At 31.5% G+C, this 25,313-nt stretch overlaps 1 protein-coding gene and 1 long non-coding RNA gene across 2 annotated transcripts; one reads left to right on the forward strand and one right to left on the reverse strand.

Annotated features, from left to right (window-relative positions):
- Positions 1-780: 780 nt before the first annotated feature.
- Positions 781-5,628, forward strand: LOC139505642 (uncharacterized). Its single transcript, XR_011659806.1, has 2 exons — positions 781-857; positions 4,884-5,628. It is a non-coding gene; the product is annotated as an uncharacterized lncRNA (long non-coding RNA).
- A 10,083-nt stretch (positions 5,629-15,711) lies between these two features.
- On the reverse strand, positions 15,712-24,994 carry LOC139505643 (proton myo-inositol cotransporter-like). The gene is made up of 4 exons (XM_071295130.1): positions 24,891-24,994; positions 21,835-22,076; positions 20,869-21,021; positions 15,712-19,452 (listed from the first exon to the last, which is right to left on the reverse strand). The coding sequence occupies exons 1-4, from the start codon at positions 24,932-24,934 to the stop codon at positions 19,223-19,225; spliced, it is 669 nt and encodes a 222-aa protein (XP_071151231.1). The 5' UTR covers positions 24,935-24,994; the 3' UTR covers positions 15,712-19,222.
- Between the last annotated feature and the right edge of the window lie 319 nt (positions 24,995-25,313).

A 25,313-nucleotide genomic window follows, 5' to 3' on the forward strand; every position in this document is an offset into this window, starting at 1 on the left:
GGTCAGTTGACCCCTTTAGGAGTTATTGCCCTTTATAGTCAATTTTTAACCATTTTTCGTAAATCTTAGTAATCTTTTTACAAAAATCTTCTTCTCTGAAACTACTGGGCCAAATTAATCCAAACTTGGCCACAATCATCTTTGGGGTATCTAGTTTAAAAAAATGTGTCCGGTGACCTGGCCATCCAACCAAGATGGCTGCCATAGCTAAAAATAAACATAGGGGTAAAAATGCAGTTTTTGGCTTATAACTCAAAAACCAAAGCATTTAGAGCAAATCTGACATTGGGTTGAATTGTTTATCAGGTCAAAATCTATCTGCTGTAATATTTCGGATGAAATCGGACAACCCGTTGTTGGGGTTGCTGCCCCTAAATTGGTAATTTTAAGGAAATTTTACTGTTTTGGGTTATTATCTTGAATATTATTATAGATAGAGATAAACTTTAAACAGCAATAATGTACAGCAAAGTAAGATTTACAAATAAGTCAACATGACTGAAATGGTCAATTGACCCCCTAAGGAGTTATTGTCCTTTATAGTCAATTTTTAACAATTTTCATAAAATTTGTAAATTTTTACAAACATTTTTTACTGAAACTACTGGGCCAAGTTCATTATAGATAGAGATAATTGTAAGCAGCAAGAATGTTCAGTAAAGTAAGATGTACAAACACATTATGATCACCAAAACACAATTTTGTCATGAATCCATCTTCTTCTTTGTTTAATATTCACATAGACCAAGGTGAGCGACACAGGCTCTTTAGAGCCTCTAGTTATCATTTTTCTTTTAACAGTTTGCAAGAATGGTTCTCATGAAAATAAGAATAAAGAAAAAGCTAAGAAAACTACAGTAAGTATTTCATTTAACATGATATATAGTTGGATGAACTTCATATATACTATTATATTTAAAGGAAATTTTGTGGTACATTCTTTGAAAATTCCTTTAAAAATAATGTGGTTTTATTATCTTTATTGGGCTCTACTTAACTGTGGATTAATTTTTATTCTTTGGATACTATTATTGTTGATTTTATCTGTATAGATGAACCACCAATTTCAATGTTTGATGCAGTACAAATTTTTTATAAGCTTTTATGCAGACTATGGCAAAACAACGAAATCAAATATCCAAGAAATCAACATTTTTTTTCTCAACCTACCAAAATTGGTACCCAAGAAAAAAATGAATTCACAGTATTTGCAGATGATTACAGTAAATTCAGAAACTATTGTGAGGTTTTTGATATTGCAAATAATGCAACTTAGGAGTGAGTATTGCAATAATAAAAGCTCTTATTCAGATATCTGATTTATACATCTGCAGGCAGATTTTCTTGAAATTGCATTAATTAATCACATATTTTGTCCATCCTTCAAAAATCACATTCATATATACAAGCAATAATTTCTGAATCTACATTTGATTAATTAAATGATATTTTATATAGTAAAATTGAAAGTGGAAATGGGGAATGTGTCAACAAGACAACAACACGACCTTAGAACAGACAACAGCAGAAGGTCACCAACAGGTCTTCAATGCAGCGAGAAATTCCCACACCCAGAGGCGTTCTTCAGCTGGCCCCTAAACAAATATATATACTAGTTCAGTGATAATGAACGCCATACTACACTCCAAATTGTACACAAGAAACTAAAATTAAAAATAATACAAGACTAACAAAGGCCAAAAAATGCGGCGGGGTTAAACATGTTTATGAGATCTCAACCCTCCCCCTATACCTCTAGCCAATGTAGGAAAGTAAACGGCATAATAATATGCACATTAAAATTCAGTTCAAGAGAAGTCCGAGTCTGATGTCAGAAGATGTAACCAAAGAAAATAAACAAAATGACAAAAATACATAGATAACAACAGACTACTAGCAGTTAACTGACATGCCAGCTCTAGACTTCAATTAAACTGATTGAAAGATTATGTCCTTCATCATATGAATATCAGGCACAATTCTTCCCGTTAGGGGTTTAGTATCATACAATCATAACATAGTAGCATTTCTTTTTTGTTTCTTCTTAAAATATTTGATTTGAATTAGCCTGGGAAGCAATCATTTTTATACGACGGAAAAAATTTTGTGGTTGTATATTGGTATCACGTCGTTGTCAGCGTAGTCCGAAGACGGATGGTTTCCACTTACTAACTTTAGTACAAGTTACCGGTAATAGAAATCAATAAAATTTTTAACACAATGTTTATAACCACAAAAGGAAGGTTGGGAATGATTTTGGGGGTTATGGTACTATCGGTTTAGGAATTAGGGGCCCAAAGGGGCAGAACACATACATTTATATAGTTTCAGGACAATAAGTTGTGTATGATGTATTTTAATTACTCTGAAATTGTACCACAGTGTTCATACTATTAAGTAGAAGGTTGGGGATTTATTTTAAGGGTTATAGGGCAAACAGTCTAGGAATTAAGGGCAAAAAAAAGGCTCCAAAAACAAGCATTTTTGAAGTTTCGGGACAATAAATTATGTTTAACTGTACGGATCTCTCTTACATTGTACCACAAGGTTCCATATAATGAATGGAGGCTTGGTATTAGTTTGGGTTTAATATCCCTGAACATTTAGGAATAAGGGCCAAAAAGGGCCAAAAAGAAGCATTTTTCAAGTTTACAGACAATAACTTGTGTTTAAGTGTATGGATCTCTCTGAAATTATACTACAAGGTTTCTTACTTCAAAGGAAAGGCTAGAATTGAGTTTTGGGGGTCTTGCTCCCAAGGGGGGGTTCAATAACCGAGGGGCCAAAAAGGGGCCCAAATAAGCATTTTTGTAGTTTTCAGTCAATAACTTGTGTTTAAGTGTATAAATCTCTCTGAAATTATACCACAAGTTTCCATACTACAAAGGGATGGTTTTAGGGGGTAATGGATCAAATCATTAAGGAATTAGGGGGAACAAGGGTTTTTCTGGTTAAAGGACAATTTAGACAATTTAAAAGCAGTGTAAGGGAGGTAATCCAATTCCAATTAAAATTTAAAGAATACTGTTATATATATGTTTGATTACTTGATTACCTCCCTTACTCTGCTTGAAAATTATGTTAAAGGAAGTGATAATTGTCTTAGATGTGTAGCTGTAAATTTATTTTTAGAAGTTACTGTTTAATTAATATTAATTTAAGCCATGATGTATTTTAAATGAGTAGTTATTGTTGCCAACTAAATTAAAAATTTGAATAGAGATTATTTTTTGGAATAAAGGATTGGGGGAGGTGAAAAAAATGGGGAGGGGGTGGGGGGTAAAAAATTTTCTTTTCAGATTTCAGAAATTTAAAAGAATTTTTCTTCAACTATTTTTTTTGAGGGGCTTTATATTCAACAGCATAGTGTATTGCTCAAAAGCAAGAAAAATGATTTTTTTAAGTTCATTAGACCACATTCATTCTGTGTCAGAAACCTTTTGCTGTGTCAACTATTTAATCACAATCCAAGTTCAGAGCTGTATCAAGCTTTAATGTTGTGTCCATACTTGCCCCAACTGTTCAGGGTTCGACCTCTGCGGTCGTATAAAGCTGTGCCCTATGGAGCATCTGGTTTTAAATGGTATGACAGAAAGTAGTAATTACAGATTTTCATCTTTTAGATATAACACAAAAATTAATAAGTTTGTTGATACGGGAAGTGCTTTGTTTTAGTCTATATCAAAAAGTAAATTAGGACAACAATGTACTTTTGCATTAACACCCATGATCATTGGTTCTTTTTGTCTTGTCTTTTTTAAAATAATTTACAAGGAACAAAAGACAGAATGATATTTTTTTGTTGCATGCATATGAAAATGACATACTTGCTCTATTGCTACAATATGTTAATTCATTTAAAAGGAGTTGCAGTAGTTGAGGTAACTGCAGAAGCTTTATTAGGGCAAAGTAGAGTCTCCATGAAATTTCACTTTAAAATAACCTGTTGTGGTCCATACATGTTATTTTTGTAAATTTGCTAAAAGGTTTGGTTCAACTAACTTATTTTCAAATTACACTTTGTGCAAAATTCGTATATCTTGAAATGATTATACATGAAAGAAAGACTCTATGTGACTAAAATAGAAACTAAATTATAGTTGAATGAAAACGAAAAGAATCTCTGTGTTAAATGCTTTTAGAAAATAAAAAGAAATGACAGGAGGTCACTGTACTTGCTTTCCTCTGACATAATCATTTTGTGATTAGGTATAATAAAACAGAATGATGGAAAGTTATCTCCCCTTATAAATAAAAATTTACAATTTATCACTGAGTGAATCAGATATTTGATCATACTTGAAAAGAATTCCTAGGTCTACAATCGAGCAGTTAGTCAAGTGGTAGGATTATAATGCTTTTTACGTATTGCATATATCCTTCAGATTGGTCAAGTGTGAAAACTGTTTTGCTACCTAATAGCACATTTACCTGTAATCAAATGCACTTTCCTTTTATCATTCAAGTGTAAAATGACATTCTACTTAATATCACAATTAACTGAAAACAAATTTGCTATTTAAGTCTTTCAAGAAATTCATATTGTTTTTGTTAATGACTTTGACTTGCAGTTATATTGTCTTTAATAACTCTGTTTGGATCATTGATAAGAAATAAAAGTTTCTCAATTGTATAATGATAAAAGGGATGGACCTCTACTAATATTCATCCAAATTTAATGCAATTCATGACTTTTCTTAGATAATGTACTCTACAATTTGTTATATAAAAGTCACAAATGATCCATAAAGAATGAGAAGGTATTCAGAGAAAATGAAATTTCATTACATAATGTATATTGATGTATATTAAAGTGCCCTGGTTAATTCTTGACTATATTTAGGTATTAATATATATATGACTTTTTTTTCTTTTCCTTTAAGGAAATTTTATCTCTGACCGCAGATGCAAAACAGGAAAAAGTAGATAATGAGATTGTAACAAAAATATTGAAAGAATTGGTTTCAAGAGTTCAAGATGATGCTGGCAATGAAATCACTGATAATTTTTTTGAAGCCAGTCCTGTTTCAGCATTTATTTATAACACTAATAGAACCAAATCTGGTGGTAAATTATCAGAATATTCTTCAGATGAGGAATTTACTTTCACTCCAATTGATCGGCTAAACACTGGTATTACTAACATCTCAAACTCAGAAGCAGTCATGCATGCTTCTGAAACACAGACACTGATTTAAAAGAATATACTGACACATCTACATCTCCCATGCCAGTATCCTACTTTACTGAAGATAAAAGTGTTCAGTGTTCTGTAAGCAGAGGAGTATCACCAAACTTTATGGAATCTTCCTGTCATTCAATTCCAAGTGATTTGGTAGTGAAGCCTTTAAAATCTTGTCATGTTTCTCTTGATAGACTTGAAATTAGTATGCTGGATTCAGAAAATCAGGATGAAATTAACATACAAGAAGATTTTATATTGAACATTGGAAAACAAAATACAAATGAGGGGTCAGAGGATAATTTATGGAATGATATGAAAAGTGATGCATACTGTTTAAGACCAAGAAAAGGCCACAAGATACTAGATCAAAATAAATAGAGTTGACAAAATAAAGAATAATTGATATTAAGGATATGAAGAATAAAATTTTACCAAGTATGAAATGATTTATCTCCAAGAGCCTCTTATCTTTTATTGCCCTAAATGAGCCTGTATTTCAGTGAGTGGTTGTCATTTACTGCTGTATATCATATTTGTTTTTCCTTTTATTTGTACATAAACCAGGGCGTTAGAAATCTTGTTTTACATTTGTCATTTCTGCGCCTTTTAAAGCTGACTATACGGTATGGGTTTTGTTAATTTTTTGAAGGCTGTACGGTGACCTATTGTGAAAAGTTGTCTTATTAGCAATCATACCAAATCTTCTTATTTTTTATATGAAGTCTGCCTTTGGAACACTTATGAACTGCGAATTGCTCATAGAATTCGGGAAGGTTACTGTTTGCACAGTGGTTTTATGTTTTGGAACATTGCTTTTGATACATTCCACCTCTATAAAAAGGTCTTTTTGGGTTTAAATATCAATTTGTCTAATCTTCATAGTTCTATGTTGCATTTAGTCTTATGTGAATAGAATGAGGATAGTTATCATCAAAGCAGCAATGTACCAACATAAGACCATTGGTTTTTCCATCATTTTTGGGGCCCTTTATAGCTTACTGTTCGGTGTGAGCCAAGGCTCTGTGTTAAAAGACCTATAATTGTTTTTTATCACAAATTGTGACTTTGATGGAGAGTTGTCTCAATTCCACTCATACCACATCTTCTTTTATCTGTAAAATAAACATAATCAAGATCTGTTGAAGAAAAAGATTCACTTAGAATTAATAATACAAATCAGTTACATGTATATAAGTATTAAGTGTTTTGTATTATGCCATTTCCCAAACTTGAATTAACATATGTAGTAAACTTCAAAAACTTGTTTAAGTACTTAGTTTTAAACATATTTATTTATAGTGGATTGGGAAACAAGTTTTGCAACTTATATTAATCCCTTTCCACTTTGCAGGTGCGAGTACTGCCTTGTAGCGGCATTAGCCTACTCTTTTTCGAAATCTACAAGGATGTCTTTAACGTGCAAGAGATATAGCTCTCTCTTAACACGGGCCAGCCATTTATCGTCCCCTTCCAACGGACTATCATCGCTTCCTCAAGACCATACTCGCAAATGGTGTCAAGGGAGAGCCGAAAATTGAGTTCCTGAAATTTTCATCCCAAATGGGAATCGAAACCAGGAGACCTTTGTGTTAGTAGTCCGATGCACTAACCACTACACCACGGCTCTCAATAAGTACTTGTCAAGAGAGAATACCAAGGTTAAGGATGAAAAAAGTCAATCAAATATTTGCCATTTAGATGAACATCAGAAACTGTCACTATCAGGAAGGGATAATTTTGCACTTTCTTACAAGGGAGAACTCTGACCAGAGGACAACAATTGAGTACCATTCACTTGGAATCAGTTTTGAATGGTACTGTTTGATAAACATTGATTTACATGAAACACTACTAGTATATTGATATTTTTAAACCAAGGTTTGACTGCCAATTTGACACTGAGAATCAATCAAAATTAGTGTAGTTTGCATACATATACATTTTGGTTGCAATCCTAGAAAGATCATATATTTCTCAAAGTTTGAGATTCTTTAAACATTTCCCACACTATTTTTTTTAGAGTAAAAAATTGTTTTCTTGTCACTTAATGAATTTGAAATGATAGATTATACCTATGACATAATTTTTGTTGAAATCCTAACACAGAAAAAGGGTGTAAATGAAAACAGGGATTGTGTTTAGAATATAAAAAGTTATTTTCACCATAATGTTTCAAATTGTACAAAAATATATTTTTGTCACTGGGAATCAATTTTGAAAAATCATTTTTAAAGTATTATTCCTTTTTCCATTGAAATTAAAAACTTGGATCAACTTTTTGGAACTTTTGGTCCTCAATGCTCTTCAACTTTGTACTTGATTATAAATTATAATCCTGGTACCTTTGATAACTTTTTACACCACTGGGTCGATGCACTACTGTTGGACGGTTCATCCCGAGGATATCACCAGCCCTGTAGTCAACACCGAAGTGTTGACATGAATATCAATTATATGGTCATTTTTATAAATTTCCTGTTTACAAAACTTTGAATTTTTCGAAAAACTAAGGATTTTCTTATCCCAGGAATAGATTATCTTAGACGTTTTGGCACAACTTTTTTGGAATTTTTGATCCTCAATGCTCTTTAACTTTGTACTTGTTTGGCTTTATAATTTTTTTGATCTGAGCGTCACTGATGAGTCTTATGTAAATGAAACGCGCGTCTGGCATATTAAATTATAATTCTGGTACATTTGATAACTTTCTAGCTCCTCTATAAGAAGTTTCTCAAAAATTTGTTATTTTTTTAAAAACAATATAAGTTTTTACTGCAGTTTCTTCATAGTAATACAAAATGTCTCTCCTCCAAAGTAGGATACAAATACCATGCAGAAACACCTTTTCAGTATTAGTTAGGAGTACATGTGGTTTCCATTTTTTTCTTTAATACACCAGCCAAGTTTTTAACTTTCTTTGATCGTGTAGGTTTTTCCGGAATTTTTCAACCAGTTTGTTTATTCTGCAGGTTAGTTTTACCAAGCTGTAAAATAAAGGATGCAACTTCCTCAAGAAAATTTGTTTCTGTTTGCAGGTTTTGGTGTTTTTTCCCAACAAATTAAACGAAGAACAACAAAGTTGCAGTCACCTTTCTTTATATTTGATAAAATCGCAAATTCCGAAAATGAGGTATATAGTTGTCAGAATTAATCATGTCTGTAGAAGTCCATGTAATCGTGATATCTGTAATGAGTTTGTTAAAAGTTCCTATTGATAAATTTCTAGATCATTTATAAAATCATTAAATCGATCTGAGTATATACATAAATTAAAGAGAGACCATCACATACTTGGTATGAATACCAAATTTCTAATGGAACTACTTTTTTGTTTTAAATTTTGTAAAAAATATGAATATTTAGCCATTTCAGTAAAAACAATTGATGCTACAATTGAACAAATCGACCATCAACGTTTTTTCACAAATTGGTATACGTAGAAATAAGTGCAACAGTAGTAAAACCGCTGTTCGAAAGTCAAATCGATTGAGAGAAAACGAATCCGGGTCACAAACCAAAACCGAAGTAAACACATCAACTACAAAAGGAAAACAACGAAACAACAAAAACACTGAAGTGCAACAAAAAAACCGAAACGACAATGGCAACACACACAGAAACGAACTATAAGATGAAAACTGCCATTTTCCTGACTTGGAACAGGACCTTTTATGAAAAAATGGTGGGTTGAACCTGGTTATGCGGCTAGCCAAACCCTCGCGCTTTTAAGGCAATGTTAAATATAACACTAAAATTACAACAATACATGACAGGACTACAGTACAATTAAATGCAAAAACATCCAGGACAGAGAAATACACAAATAAACATTACAATGCGACATTAAGACATGCTAATAGTTAGCAAAAGGTACCAGGCTTTTGATTTGACACACCACACGTGTGTTTCGTCTACAGAAGACTCACCAGTGACGCTCAGATAAAAACTACCCTGCAACAGCACAATACATCATCGGAAATTGCTCTTTTGATCAATTTGTGATTTTTGCTCAAAAGCATTGACCAAGATCTAGGATCTTTCAATGACCAGCTTTTCAAACGTTAGACTAGATGATAAAAATATTATCATAATGCAAATCGAATGGTCCAAATCATAACTTAATTTTCAAACTTTTTGTGTCGAAAATGTCCTTTGATGACAAACACTTCAATCATCAATTTAAAGCTTAACCTTTTACATTTAGTGGGAAAAGCAATTAGACTTTTAGCAATTCATGAGATTTAGTGTAGAATTCTAAGAAATACTATTAAGTTAAACAGTAACGTCGTTTAATCATTGGAGAGGCAGCTGCAGTTTACTGCTGTTCAAAATTTGTAATTTCATATGGAATATGCAAAAAAAACCAACTCATTAGATATAAAACCAAACGGAAAATTCATGCTTTATATGAAATTGTAACATAAATTGGATTTTTTCCTTTGATGTTTTTATGAAATAATTTGCTTAAAAAGTGTGGTGAGAGAAAACCATGGTATATTATATGCAAATTTATGTTGTACCATACTTTGCTAATTAAATATGCAACTCGACTAGAATCCAAAGGAAAAAAGGCGGAGCTTCAGCCATGGTATAACATATTCATTTTCATGTTATTCCATGGCTGAAGCTCCACCTTTTTTTCAAATGTATCCGCCTCAAATATTTAGGAAACTGTAAAACGTACTAAAAGGTCAAGATCTTCATTTGTTTTCATTTTATAAGAAAAAGCAATAAATTATGTGTACCACATTTCAAGAAAGCCTTTTCAAACTATATAGAATTGTTACGAATTCCCTTAATTTTGGAAACAATTACTAAATGTTTCTTCTTTCAGTTTTGAAAAAAATAAAATGTAAAACTATCATTTCTTTTGCGAAAATTCAATTAAATTTCGATTTAAAAAGGGGGTACCTATACAAAAAGGGATAAATATCGGCTACAAATATCTGTGAAAAACATGACTAGGGGACGTACACTATCTACGCCCCTGGATCCGCCACTGTTAAAATATTGTTTTATCATTAAAATTGCGTTTTAATAAATAATCTAATAAAATAACGGAAGAAAAGCCTTTTTCAATTAGATGAAAATTCTGTAAAATATGATTAACTTGTATGATACATTGAAAACAAACAAAAAAAACAATTCTTACCGTCATTGGAATAATTATTTAATCCTTGTCGCTGGAATCCAACATTTTTGTTTACCTCAGTCTGACGACATTATGAAATTACCTGCGCCTACAATCATACACGGGGCACAAAACTAAAAAAAAAAATCGGGAAAATCCGACATATTCTTTACTTTCTGCAAATTCAGTGGTTCTACTACATGAAATACACAGACGATCTTACACGGAGCGCAAAAGAGACTTGCGCGAGCTTCCATTTCATTGGATAAAACTGTAACGTGATCAATTTCCAATATTAGTTGAAGGTCTTGAAGCTGTCAATCATTTTATTTATATTACAAATTTTATATACCATGTGTCTTACTCATTAACATATTTAAACAAACTCATCCTTCGGATTCGTTTGTTTAAATATGTTAACTCGTAAAAACCATGGTATATATAGTACTGAGTCATTTTGTATGCATCAAATTCAACATTGGATGAATGTTGGCATTTCAAAACGTCCTATATCCAATATTTGTAATAATGTCACAGTTTCAACGTCGAAATAGCAAAGTTGAAACAATGCTTAAATGTAACATCAATCTTTAACAACGAACAACTTTGAATTATTGTTCATCTTATTAAACTATATTTGATAACGATTCAGCGTTGATTCAAAATTGAAAAGCTGCGAGAAATTAAAAAATTATTATGTAAAAATATCTAATTATATTAGAAAACTCACACATGATACGAATATATAAATAAACATTTTGCTTAAATCTAAAAACGATTTTATAAATTATTACAGGGAAATACAACAACAATGCTTTAAATACTGAGTCAATCTGTAAATATTTAGTTCATTAAATTATTTAATTTTGCTATTGCTAAGGATGCAGCTTATTCATGTTAAATGTACTTTAGTCGATTTACACCCTCTTGGGTTTTAATGCTCATAAACATTCGATAATGTTGGCTTTGTTAATATAACTATTGATCACATACGCACCCGATGAAGGTGTCGTGCATCCGGATATCTTATTTGAATAAAAAGAAATTTTAGGCTCACATTAATGAAAGCAACATAACGACAGATATAACAAAAAAAACCCAACATGTTTTTATTAGCAAAACGTCAATACTCTGCTGGTTGACTGTCAATCAACAAGGACATAGCATTTGGATACAAGCGTGGCTGATGAAGGTTAGACCTAGTGTGAGCCGGGAAATCATATGATTTTTACCTCGCCTATGCGATGCTTAGGGTTTTTATAACATTCCCTGGTCGTTCAGGTACCATCCCATAAATTAATACTTTGAAAAAAGTATAAACTTTGTACTTGCTCAAGTCGAGTCTGATGTAAGAGAAAATTTTCATCTTAGTTTCCTGTTTCTAATTATGTTATTGTACTCAATTGAGGTTGCATAACACTAAGGCAAATTTTACCTGAATCAGTGAAGACTATTCTGTCAAGACCGTTTTGCTTTTAATGCGCTGTTACGTTTTGCATTACCCCACATACATTTTGTGTATCTTCTGTAAAAAAAAACCCCACTCATTCTAATTGTGATACAAGCTTTTGGTTTTGCTAGTTAATTAAAACACGAAAATTGTACTGTAGTCCTGTCATGTATTGTTTTCATTTTAGTGTTATTATTAAGAAATATTTCACGTCATGCAAAAGGCTTGTTCTTTTGATGTCCTCTTTTTTATATGTGTTTCCCATGGTTTCAGTTTTTAATCCAATTTTGATTCTCTCTCTAATTAAACAACAGTAAAGTATGTAACATGATAGTTACTCATCATAGATACTAGATTTAAAATTTTGTAAACAAAAAAGTTTCGTCTGCAAAAGACTAATCAGTGAGGCTCGAATCAAAAAGTTAAAAATGAACGAATTCAGTAGGAAATCGAAGGGCATTGGGGAATCTAAGTTAAGAGAGGTTTTGCCAAATACAGCGACGATAACCTAAAGTGAGATTGCAATAATCTCTCACTGCCTTAATACTCAAAACCAACCAACATTGATACTGTTGTAGGATTTACATACATGCAAGTAACATCATCGTGTATCAACGCCTTCTAGCACGACCTGCATGGTGAGTGTCTGATAATAAATGCACTCGATTATGTGGCAGTTACTGTTTAAATTGATCACGTGCCTGCAACATTGAAAAATAAATCTGATTGACGTTATCCAACACAAGCTAAGCAAATGACCAGTTAGTTCCTTTACAGAAACTTTTTTCATTGACAACTTAAGATGAAGGATTTTAAAGTATTTTGAAATGAAACTTTATTTGATTTTCATTGTACAAAATGACAAAACAAATATTTAAATCCCTATTGAGAAAAAAAATTCTTTGCTTTGCAGTGAATGACAAACCTATCAATTTTACTACAACTCGGGCTATATTTAACTGATGGGCTGGGCAGTCGCATTCAGAACCAGTCCACCAGTTATTATCATATCGCAAGAGAATATTTCATTGACTCAAAAATTATCAGGTTGGTCGAAATACATCAATTAATAATGCTATAATAACTGATATGAACATTTCTTCATTCGAATGTTTAAGTTAATATTAAACATTATTATTTAAATGAGATAACACATAATATTCTAACTACTTTATTTCTCACTAACCAAGCAACAATACAAAAGCATCTGTTATATTCACAAAAATGCTAGCAATAGTGTTGTGTATCAAATAAAGGCAACATTAGTATACCGCTGTTCAAAAGTCATAAATCGATTGAGAGAAATCAAAATTGGATTAAAAACTGAAACCATGGGAAACACATATAAAAAAGAGGACATCAAAAGAACAAGACTTTTGCATGACGTGAAATATTTCTTAATAATCGCTTTATGGTTGGGGACTGCCATATCCAAATTGTGAAGGAATTGGCCAGCGACCAACGCTCTCTTTATTTTCCAATACGTTGTCAACATGGATGTGGAACAAATATTATACAGTTTTCACGTGTTTTTAAATTTCCTGGTGTGTCACACATTGTTTATATGTTTACGGCAATTTGTTTCAATATTTTATCTTTTTTTTTATTTTGACTGTTTACTTCAATTTGAATATACCTTGGGTATCATGGTATCTCCCACTGTTTTTTTTTTTATGTTTTCGGATTTAAAAAAAGAATGAAGACAACAGTTACTGACTACTGGGATGATGATACCACCATGAACTGATAGTCTAATAACATTGGTATAGGTCGCGACCCAGTGCTAGAACTTTATTTTAAAACAATACTTTTATAATTTCATGCGTCCAAAGTGCTTTTTCTGGATTAATTTTCACCAGGAACACTCTAAGTCGAATCTTTATAAAGGATTTGTAAGATCTAAAACAGTTGAAGAGCAATATGACAAAAAAGGACACATAACATCCATCGAAGTTCAACATTGTCTGTGGGAAAAGAAGCATTAGTTTCCTTTTGACTTCTACATTCAAGAACGATCAATTTTAGAAAGGTTTGTTAAAAATCATGTTAGTACGTGATATATAAAATGTTAGCTGTGCCAGCAGTAACTGTTGATATCCTATTTGTCCTATTTTTGTGCTATAATAAAACGTGGCAATTTAACACCCGATCAAACACATAATGCTGCTCTTGTTGCACACAATATGTGCCTGAGTGTATTAATAAACTTGTCTTGTCTTGTCTTGTCTCAATAAAACATGATACCAAATATCAAGAAAATATGACTAGTTATAAGAAAGAAAAAATAGACGAAAGTGCAAAACTTCATATAAATGATGTAAATTTGAAGGCTATCTATTGATAGTGCCAAGATATGATACAAAATACGTTCCGCCTTTCTATTCAAAACAATTGTGAGATCAAATCAATTACAAAGATGAAAAGCATAAGACACACAAAAAAGAAATAATACAAAATTATTTTGAATCTGATAAACGTTCGTTTTGTTTACATAATACTCCTCAGTGATGATAAATTTACACATATAGAAGGCCAAATCAAATACTATATTGAAGAGATTTAAAACAGAAAATTCATAAATTTTGTGATAAGACCACTAACGCAATCTGTAGCTCGGATAGAAAAAAAACCCAGTTATTTAGATAATTTAAGATTTTAAAAACAGTTAAGTTGCCAAAAAAAATATGCATATCATTGATGTTAAAACAATGATGTTAAGTACTGGGCTGCTGATACCATCGAAGACAAAACGTCAACCAGCAGTGACATTGACCCATGTGGTTTTATAAACTCATCATAGATACCAAGCTTATAGTTTTGTGCGCTAGACGCTCGTTTCAGTGATGCTTGAATCTGGCGATAACGTTTTATTTTGCCTGAAGTGATAAAAGTCAATTTTCTTTTTTAACATACCGAGAAAAATGTATATTCATTCTACATGTTATTCTACATCCCATCCAAATCTTATCGTAAGAATTACATGATCGTATAAAGACATGAAAAAAACATATTATAACAACAAATTCTAAATTTCAAGTGTGCGAAGCGTTTTTCTGGATTTACCTTCATCAAAGCCGAAATTTTGAAAGCCAATGATGTATAAGGCAGGAACACGTTGAAAGGCTATAAATAAAAATAACCAATACAATCTATGGTCGGGAATATTGCTCTTGATATCTGCACTATGAGGCAACATAAGCGATCCAAACAATATGGACATGGAAAAGAAAGACCGGGATCTCCGTTACCACCGTGATCGTACAAAAGGGTATCCTAACTCTATTATAAATCGTAATCATCTCTGGTAGCCAATTTTTTAAAATTTCTTTTTTATATGAAAACGCTTCACGAGGCTGCTATGAAATAGTTATCCCTTCACCTGTACTCAAATTGCAACCATTCATACTAAGACTATATATTATTGTAGGAAAATCATAACTTTTGTATCCACACTATATATTAGCTTTAAAACATACAAAAAAAAAAAGACAATCAAGACATCATAAGCACCACTTTATTTTTGTCACAAAAATATATATCCATACTGGTTACAATCTATGTGATGTTCATAACAAATAACATACAATAAACATCTCATTAACATAACAAATAAATGATTACAAGAATATGCCGACAATATAAAATATTGATCTATTAAAAGGCTAACTGCTCTGGACTTAAAATTGTAAAGCTTGCAAAACTTGTTTGGCAATATTTGATCGGATGCACTTAATGTTGTATTCAAATAGGTAGTAAAACTATTCGCTAAAATTTCTTTTGACTTCCGAAACATTTATTCTAGAGTATAGTTGATGTGCATTAAACCTGTAATATACTTATTGAATATAACATCAAACTAGGAGTTCATTGAATACCGTATATCATATAAATTTACACATTGCGATCTGAGTTCACCCCCCCCCCCACCCCCCCCCCCCTCTCCCTTTTCCGTTTTTTTGTCTGGTTCGTATTGATCGCTCTTTAGGTCTTTTTATAGTGTTTTGTATTTGTTTGTCGTTAGTCGTTAGTCATGTTCCTTTTTGATCATGGTGTTGTCAGTTGTTTTTGGACTTTAGTACGCTCTTGGTATGTGTTTTCCCCCTTTTTATGAACTTTATCTAAACAGTACTACATGTATATATATACACAGAAAGTTATATCTTGTTATTGTTTTTTCTAAGTAGTTGAGATTGTTATACCTTGTCAAATTTCAATCATCAAAGAGGACACGAAAAGGCACAGAAATAAAACAGTTACTTAGTATTTCTAATATTTCTCCATCACTTATATTTTTAATAATACTTTACTCCAAAAGCAAGTACAGTTTATAGGATATATATACAATATTTGACAAATTAATTATACCGTAATTTAGAATCATTTTACCGTAATTTCAAACACATTCTAGCGTATGTAAATTTATATGATAGCACTACATTGAATTTTTACACAACCATACAAAATTTAACAATGAAAAATATTCCCGAAGGACATGAATAATTTTCTTTCTTTCTATCTGTTATCTATATGCATATGTGATGTTTAATTATGAAATAAGAAATCCTGTTATTAACAAAAAAGTCGGGTAGAAAACAATGTCCGCAAAAAAAGAAAAAATATGATAATATATCATAGTGTACCGACAAACTAACATTGTTAGGATACTATAATTGATTCACAAAACACACGTTCATTTCAAATAAAATAAAAAGAAAAAACATACTATTTAAGTCACGTGACTTTCGACAAACACCAATTTTCATTTATGCAGCAAAGTAAAAATTTGTCAATTCTGGTGCAAATGGGTGTGATTCAATTTTATGACACGTCAACAGTATGTAACTGTACAACTGTATATTGGTGTAGCGTTTTAACTGTTACAGAAGGCTGAGTAAGATGTGGAACAACTTACAGAGCCAACAGATTTACTTATGTTACAAGTTCGACTGATATTAAATCAATCAACAGCAGAAAACATCCTATTTCAATACTTGAATAAAACAAGATTCTTTCGCAAAAAACATGTAAGGTGAAACAGGAAACTATATCTTAAACCATGCGTTGTCTTAATATAGAAATTTTCATTGCAATATTTGAATATAATTTCAATAATGAATTCAAAGTCAGGGGATTCTTTGATCTATGTATAAATTGAATATAATGTTTTGTTTAATCAAACTGCGATATTATGAGGTATGTTATATACACATGAGATATTTCCTATATACAAGACATTGAATACATACGTTAAGTGGCTACTACTTACATATGTTACAGTATGAGCCACTTTTTTAACAAAAAATGAAATCACTACAATATATATCTTATGAAAGTATAAAACTACAAAACACATTTTAAACACCATATATTCACACTTCAGTAATGTACAGACAAAATTACACATAGTTTTATCTTTAAACTTTTTTCTTTTTTAAAAGATAAAACATATTTCTATAATGCATTAGCATTGTACTGTTTACAATTGTTTCATCCAAATTCCAAAATTATTAAAGTGGCATGTTTAGAAATTAGCAATTTTGAAAGGTATTATTGCAAACGGTAGTAAAAACCAGTTTATCTCATAGTTATGATTTACGAGTTCGTACATAAATATAGGAAGATGTGTTATGAGTGTCAATGAGACAACTCTCCATCCAAATAACAGTTTATAAAAGTAAATCATTAACGGTCAAGATACGGCCTTCAACACGGAGCATTGGCTCACACCGAACAACAAGCTATAAAGAGCCCCAAAAATTACTAGTGTAAAACCATTTATATTCGTATTATCAGTATATAAACCAGTTCACATTTATTGACACTGATGCTTAACTAAAAATTTAAATGGATATCATTAACAGCAGATAAATTAACAAATGCAGGAGTATCTTCCCCTAATACTGTTTTCAATTAGGTGATATGCTCTGCACAGTTTGTCAAAGAAATTTTGAGGAAAAGTTTAACGGCTGAATTACGCTAGCTCAGTCATCTTATGTTTTAAAAATCTATCTAGGTTAGTTTTCCATGTTGTGTTTTGTGTACTATTGTTTGTCAGTATGTCTTTTTCTTTTGTATCCATTTGCATGGTGTTGTCGGTTTATTTTCTACATATAAGTTTGAATGTCCCTTTGGTATCTTTCTTCTCTCTCACTATTAGAGCTGTTTTTGGCATTAAAAATATCAAGAAACTAGAATTTACTCAAGCTTATTAAAAATCATGATCCTATGTTTCATAGCAGTGGCCGAAAGTTGTTGTTTTTTTCGAGAGCAAATTTTAAACTAATGAAAAACTTATTCAAATTGATGCTGATAGATGGTGTTAAAAACTGAAACGTTAAATTGTGACAAAATAATAAATAAAACAACCAGGACATATGACGAAGATAGTCATACACATTTAGGTCTGTTTAGAGTGTAACTAATTTATCTTGATCGATGTCTTCTGCAGATTGTTTTTGTGTCTTATGTTTGAAATACACAAAATAAAACCAGCATATGACTGTTTCGGACATAATAAATTATGAATTGCATGGTGTGACTGCAATTCAACAGAACAGGCATTTGTACGATATTACTTCACACCTTTTTGTCCAAAATCAGAAAAAAAAGACTTATCGATAACAAGTGACCATAATTTGAAAAAAGAATTCAAATACGTTGTCAACTTAATAACATAATAAACACCACACTAGTAAAAAGGTGGGTACACTTTGTATAAACGTTCATAGCAAGAAACCTTTTATCACATTTTATGAACGATCGACAAGCATTCGCAGTTAATCACTTGTTCAGATATGCTTTAACAATAAACTATGTCTTTTTAGCCCAATTAGGATGTTAGTTCTATATAATCAATATTGTAATTATAAATATTGCACTATACCACATTGATACCGTACTAGTATAATAGATACGCTCACAATTTACTCACATGCAATTTGATTATAACACGAATTATAAACAAATCACTATTTTCATACAAATTGAAAAAAATGACAACCCAGAAATTGTTATGATTAATTACTTAATACAGAAACATGAAATATGAGTTCAGAAATAACAGGCCGTTCAACCCCCATCGTTTACAATGGGAATGCGTTCTCAAATGGGTTGGTAAATGATCATTGAAAGAAAAAAAATGTAAATTTGTTTTATTTTTGTCTCCATTATTTTCTAATAAAATGCTTTCAAAAATCTACTAAAATCGACAAATAGTGCGAAATCTGAATAAGTTATTTTAATTTGCAAATTAAAAATAAGATGAGCTGACAGAACATGTAATAGCATTTTATATTTTACTTCTGCAAATGAATAAAATCGAATACTTATTTGCGTATTAGGCATAAATTGCAAGATGCATTAATGTAATGTGGAATTTTGGTTGTTAACACATTCACTGATCCATCAAGAGTACTATATTTGATTATCCTGAATTAGATATGGTCATTGCTACTCATCATTCTGGTGACTCTAATTCCGATTCTCTTCCATCTCTGTTTAAGCCTCTGATGTGAACATATTGTATTGTGTTTGTGTTGTAATCTATCGTTGGCCCGGCCGTACCACACCACGGCCTGGCAAATAATCCTTCAACTTCCTCTAGACTTTTCCCTTTTGTTTCCGGTAGAGTAAAACCAATAATCAAAACACCAACAAATGCAAATCCAGCGTATAACCAGAATGTACCTAAAGATTGAAAAAATGCTTCATTTTCAATTGGCATATTAATTGCTTTTTTCACCTTTCAACATATTTGTTTCTTGTTAATACTTTAAGCAAATAATTACTACGGTTTTATTTACCTCAGGAATACATTACCTTAGCTGTATTTGGCAAAACTTTAAGGAATTTGCGGTCCTGAATGTTCTTCAATTTTTTACTTTATTTTGCCTTTTAAACATTTTTTGATTCGAGCGTCACTGATGAGTCTTTTGTAGACGAAACGCGCGTCTGGCATATATATAAAATTTAAAGCCTGGTATCCATGATGAGTTTATTTACAATATAATGTTACATTTGAAAATAAGATCGACATGTACACTTGTTTTACTTTTGAAGAGTGTATACGAATTAAATCCTCGGTTCTCAGTTGTCAGCTTGTTGTCAGTGTAGAAAGTATTCTATTTCTTGTAGATTTTATTAACATTTGTTTTACATAACGGTGTAATGCCTGCATTTATACCAAGTCAGGAATATGACAGTTGTTATCCATTCGTTTGATGTGTTTGGGCTTTTAATTTTTGCCATTTGATTAGGGACTTTCTTTTTGAATTTTCCTCGGAGTTTAGTACTTTTGTGATTTAACTCTTTAAACTGTGTGCTTTCATTATATTTTCAATAAAAAAAAGGTATGCATATGTAATGCAAATGATTGATAAACGTAAATTGGGTGTAAGGTTCTTTTAATAACCATACCGTGATGTACCGACTCACAGTAGGAAAAAGTACAGATTACCCGCTATAAAATGTAAACAAGGGTAATTAAGGCACTACTATATGAGACAAACGCATGACCCAAAACTGAACAGTAATAAAACTATGAATAAAACGATAAAATATTATACATAAGAGGTTTAAAATGCATTATAAAGCAATTAAGTAAACATAGAAACAAGTAAAGTCAATAATGGCTTACATATTATGCAACTTTGTATTTATTACATCTCTAGCGCACTCAATTCAAAACGAAAAATATAACCTTTGCCGAATTCTGTAAAGATATTTAGGATTTGTCAACTGTTCATTATATTGCCTGAAGTACAGTCATTACTTTGTAATTTTAGCCAGTAAGTCTTAATACAATAAACAAGTTCGTTGCCGACTCTTATGTTAAAATAAAATAAGGCAAAAGTAGTATCAGGTGTTTAAATCTGAGAAAAACGATTGTTTGTTCGTATTGATATTGTTTTTAGTAGACATTAGAAAAAATTGTTAGCTTTCAAATATGATTTTGTAATTATCAATTATCTTGCACTGGTAATACAACAGAAATTATAACTGTATTATCAATTTTACCCGTTCGTTGCATATGATCTTTTTAAATTAACTAGCAATTGAGTCATTTGTATACCTCACCGCGCCAGTAAATACCCAAAAACTTACCGAATCTGGTTAAATTTTCTGTAAGGCTTAAAAATGACATAGAGACTGCCAAATTAAAAATCCAGTTTGTAAAGGTCGATACAGCATTTCCCGTACTTCGTGCCCATAATGGATAAATCTCGGAGTTTATTGTCCATGGCATTGGTCCCATACCTGTAAATATAATGCCTCATACTAGTAGCTTAAATGTTAAAGGACCAATAAACAAGTACTATAACAAGAGATAGAAAATGTATTGCGACAAAAGGTATCAAATATTTTATAACAGGAAAAATGATTATTAGACCTAAATGAATGAACTTCAATAATCATTTTCTTGAAATGGATTTACATTTGGACCTTTTGTAATTAAATATATTAAAAATTTTAATAATATTATTGATTTCTGTAGATACATTGAAAAATGAAAAACAAGAGGTTATATATATCTCATACATCCGATGTGCTTCTGGATTTACCTTCACCAGGAAAGCTCAAAGCCAAATATTTGAAAGCCAAAGATGTATAAGAATCTTAACAAGTGAGGAGCAGTACACTTTGTTACGTTTTAATGTTATCAAAACTATAAAAAGCATTTGTTGTCAATGTTATAACTATTCACAAGTTACTAAATGGCGAAGATGTAAACAACTATAGAGCGCTGTAAGCTTTCACAATTTTTAGAAAGCTATGAAAGACCCGGCATGACTAAATGTAATACAAAAGCGAATATCATCGGACTTGTTTATGCTCAAAACATTGTAAACAGAAAACATGTAACATGTCCAGTCATGGTGGAGATGTCAAATAGCGTAACTTGTATTAAAACTAAAATAGTTCTAAAGATACTAAACAACAACAAATTTACACAGGACTTATAGATAACAATAACAAAATATCTAACAACATTTAATTTTTAATCTAACGTTCAACGTTCAAAGTGACACGGGCTTAAAGCGATTCAAAGTAATTAAATGTAAAACAAACCTGGGGCAAAGAATATGAGATAAAGTACTAAGCCAAGCATAGGCATCCACGAGAAGTCCGTAGGACAAAAGTCATATGCCCATGTGAGATCTCCCTTTAAGTCGGTAGTATTACATCTCCCTCCTGTTGATACCCATGGATTATCGTATGTTGTAGGTAAACAAGAACTGTTTAAAGCAGCATGACGGACGTCTTGATAGCAGTATCCACAAAACAAGTCTTGCATACAGTCATTGCATGTTCTGCAAAAATAAGTCAACATGCCCGTTAGAAATGTTCTCTTGTTGTTTGTGTGCATACATCCTAATTGGAATGAACTTAAAGACATTTAAAACAAGACATTGTTTTAGAGTGATTAAAATATGATAATTGAAAAGTAAGAAGGTATGTATTTCCCTGTTGCATATATCTATCTTCATTGAATTACTATTCGGTTATTTTCGGGTATATTACCTATTCAAAGTTTGTATGAGGATTTATATTTAAATCTTCTGGCCTTGGACATCCCTGAAGATACATTAGTTGTCGACATGCGAATGGAGTGCACTGATATTGAGTTCTGGTTAAATTAAACAACTCCATGCCTCCGGTTTCTGATATGCCACGTGACAGGTAGAACAAAACGATAGCAAGTGAGAGGTACGATTTTAGTCTGACTTGTGCTTTTGGTACTGTGAATAATAATAAAAAAAAAATGCGTCTTAATTTTCAGTGCACATCAATTCAACGTCATAACTTTTTTTGTACTTCAACTGTATCCTTGCAAGTAAAACATGATTGAAATTGTTTGAGGATGCAATCGGTCGATATTAGACAATTTAGTTCCGAAATAAATGTAAATCAACTAAACTTAAGAGCAAGTAATATATACTATCTAATTACAGAGCTAAATGTGTTATTTCAGGCAATAGACTCCTTGAAATTGGTTTTCAATTTAGTCTGGATTAAAAAAGTAAATAGACTGCAAGGAGTGTTCGTTTCAATTATTTTTATTTAGACATTCATATTGCTTTTCGTTTTCAAAGGAATAAGCAGTTCTTGGTTCAATTCAATTAAATCCTCTACTGTTTTCTATTACTTTTGACAACAGATGTATATTCCGTAATGCTCTTCAACTTCGTACTTTATTTGGCCTTTTCAAATTTTTTGAATTCGAGCGTCACTGATGAGTCTTTTGTAGACGAAACGCGCGTCTGTCGTATATACAAAATATAGTCCTGGTATCTATGATGAGTTTATTTACTAACATGGAATTGAAATGATTTCAAAGAAGCATCCATTATTACCGATGTAAAATTCTTATACATGAGGAAAATCAATTTGTTTGATTTATAGTCCTGTTTGTGTTGCTTTAACCACCTTAATAGTAAACGTTACAATTATTGCCTCAGTTAGACTGCAGCTACGTCTGACAAGTGTCAACACCAAAACGTGTGTGGTAATTGTTAAATCTAATTCTGCCATCGATTTAACACTTTTTACAAAATAATTGTATATATTAGTGCAAATAAACTCCATCGTACTGGAATTATTGTGTGAAGTTTGATAGAAACTGAATCAATGTATCAATTTTCAAAAGATAGGGATTTTTGGTATTATTTCTTTCTGTCTGGGATAAACATTTACCGATACACCCTATTACTAGTATTAGAAAACAAACCACACACAATAGTTTAAAGTATGTTTTTTCAATAATTTTCACTAAATACATTTCCTAAGTTTTTGATAAAGTATAAGGTCTAACATATTAATTAGCCTGATGTTGAAAGATTCCAGGAAACAAAGTAAATGCGTATAGAATGTTTTTGATATTGACTTTATCAGCAAGTATATCAAGCAAGCAAGATATTCGAACTGATGAAGTCGGTATCACAAATAAAATGTCATTGTTCTTTTGATCGGCAATTTGTCTTAGCTACATGTTATTTTATTTGGTTGCGAATATGAATTAAAATGAAATAGTAGATAAAACGTTTGAATAGTTGTCCGAATGTATGAATGAAGTCGCGTGTATTTCATTGATAAATTGACGCAGGTGCACATGATCACTCGATGTTGACGCTCTTATACATGTCGTCATTGCCTAATATTTTCGATTATCGAGTCCTGTCCATGCTTTAAAATGTTAGACAGTATTGAAGATGAAATGGAAAATGTAATTGTTGCCGACAAATTATTATTATTCAAATATGGGTTCTGCCTATCCTGAAACTAAAGTAATTGTGTTATGTTCTTTCTTCGCGAATGAATAAATTTGCCACACCTTTAATATATTACCGTTTCTTTGCTTATAAATTAAACATTGACATTATCTGTAAACAGCAACATTGATATCCATAAAGAAAGCTTCAATTTTTTATTATATAAATTGAGTTAGTACCAAAAACATTTCCTAAAATACATATCTGTTTTCTTTAATTCAAAAATGGTCATATATACCCCTTGTACTGCAACGTACACTTCAATTAGCTCAGTTCTTTACCTGAGTATGGGATGTGTTTTAATACAACCAAATCAGGAACAACTTATATTTCTCAGAGCATTTGAGATATAATGCAGAGAGCAAATTTAACAACTTAAAAACATCAGAACATTTTCCGACATTGCTACTTTTTCTATTCAATTGCATTTTTTTTCGTCTTATTACTGAAGTGCATTTTTGTCAATGTGTTATATATTTTGGAGCGCATGAGATCACCCCAGTTGTTAGGTGGGGTTTGTGTTGCTCAGTCTTTAGTTTTCTATGCTGTATTTAGTGTACTACTGTTTTTCTATTTATCTTTTTCTCTTTTAGCCATGACGTTGTCTGTTTATTTTCGACAATATGAGTTTGAATGTACCTTTAGTATTTTTCGCCCATCGTCATCGGACATATAGCTTTAGCTCCTGAGTGATATCTCTGAATGACGCAAAAAAAAAAAAAACCTCATCAAAGATACTAAGCTTCCATAATCTTAAAAGCCAAATGCGAAAAAAATAATGTTCATTAAATGGTCAGTATAAGTCATTTAAATACTTATTGATTTCTAACAAGTCTTTCGTCAAAATATACTTACTTATATGTTGAACAAGGTGTTCCTCTTGCAGAATGCTCTACCATTGATATATTCGGTGTATGCAGAGCAGATAAATGAAATCCTACTGCAAGCCATGCTAAACTTACCACCGCACCTGGAATTACATTGTATAATGGTATGAGATGGTCTTTACCAAAGACCTCTTAATGAATGACAATATGAAAAAGAAGATGTGGTATGATTGCCAATGAGACAACTGTCCACAAGAGACCAAAATGACACAGACATTAACAACTATAGGTCACCGTGAGCAAAGCCCATACTGCATAAGACTGTTTCTTCAAAAGAACTGCTACATTGTTGGATTGACTAAAAAGTTTTAGTTAAATATAATACAGCGGTTTTATCTGTTAAACTTCAACTCGACTAAAGAAGGGTTTATTTTTATAACTTAATCGTGCA

Source organism: Mytilus edulis, unplaced genomic scaffold (genome assembly GCF_963676685.1).
Source record: "Mytilus edulis unplaced genomic scaffold, xbMytEdul2.2 SCAFFOLD_1372, whole genome shotgun sequence".
NCBI lineage: Eukaryota > Metazoa > Mollusca > Bivalvia > Mytilida > Mytilidae > Mytilus > Mytilus edulis.

Coding starts and splice junctions, on each gene's coding strand:
- LOC139505643 (XM_071295130.1), bottom strand. CDS start 24,934: ATGGTAGAGCATTCTGCAAGAGGAACACCTTGTTCAACATATAA. Junction 22,077..24,890: donor ACACCTTGTTCAACATATAA/GTAAGTATATTT, acceptor TTATTTTTGCAG/AACATGCAATGACTGTATGC. Junction 21,022..21,834: donor TCTCATATTCTTTGCCCCAG/GTTTGTTTTACA, acceptor TTATATTTACAG/GTATGGGACCAATGCCATGG.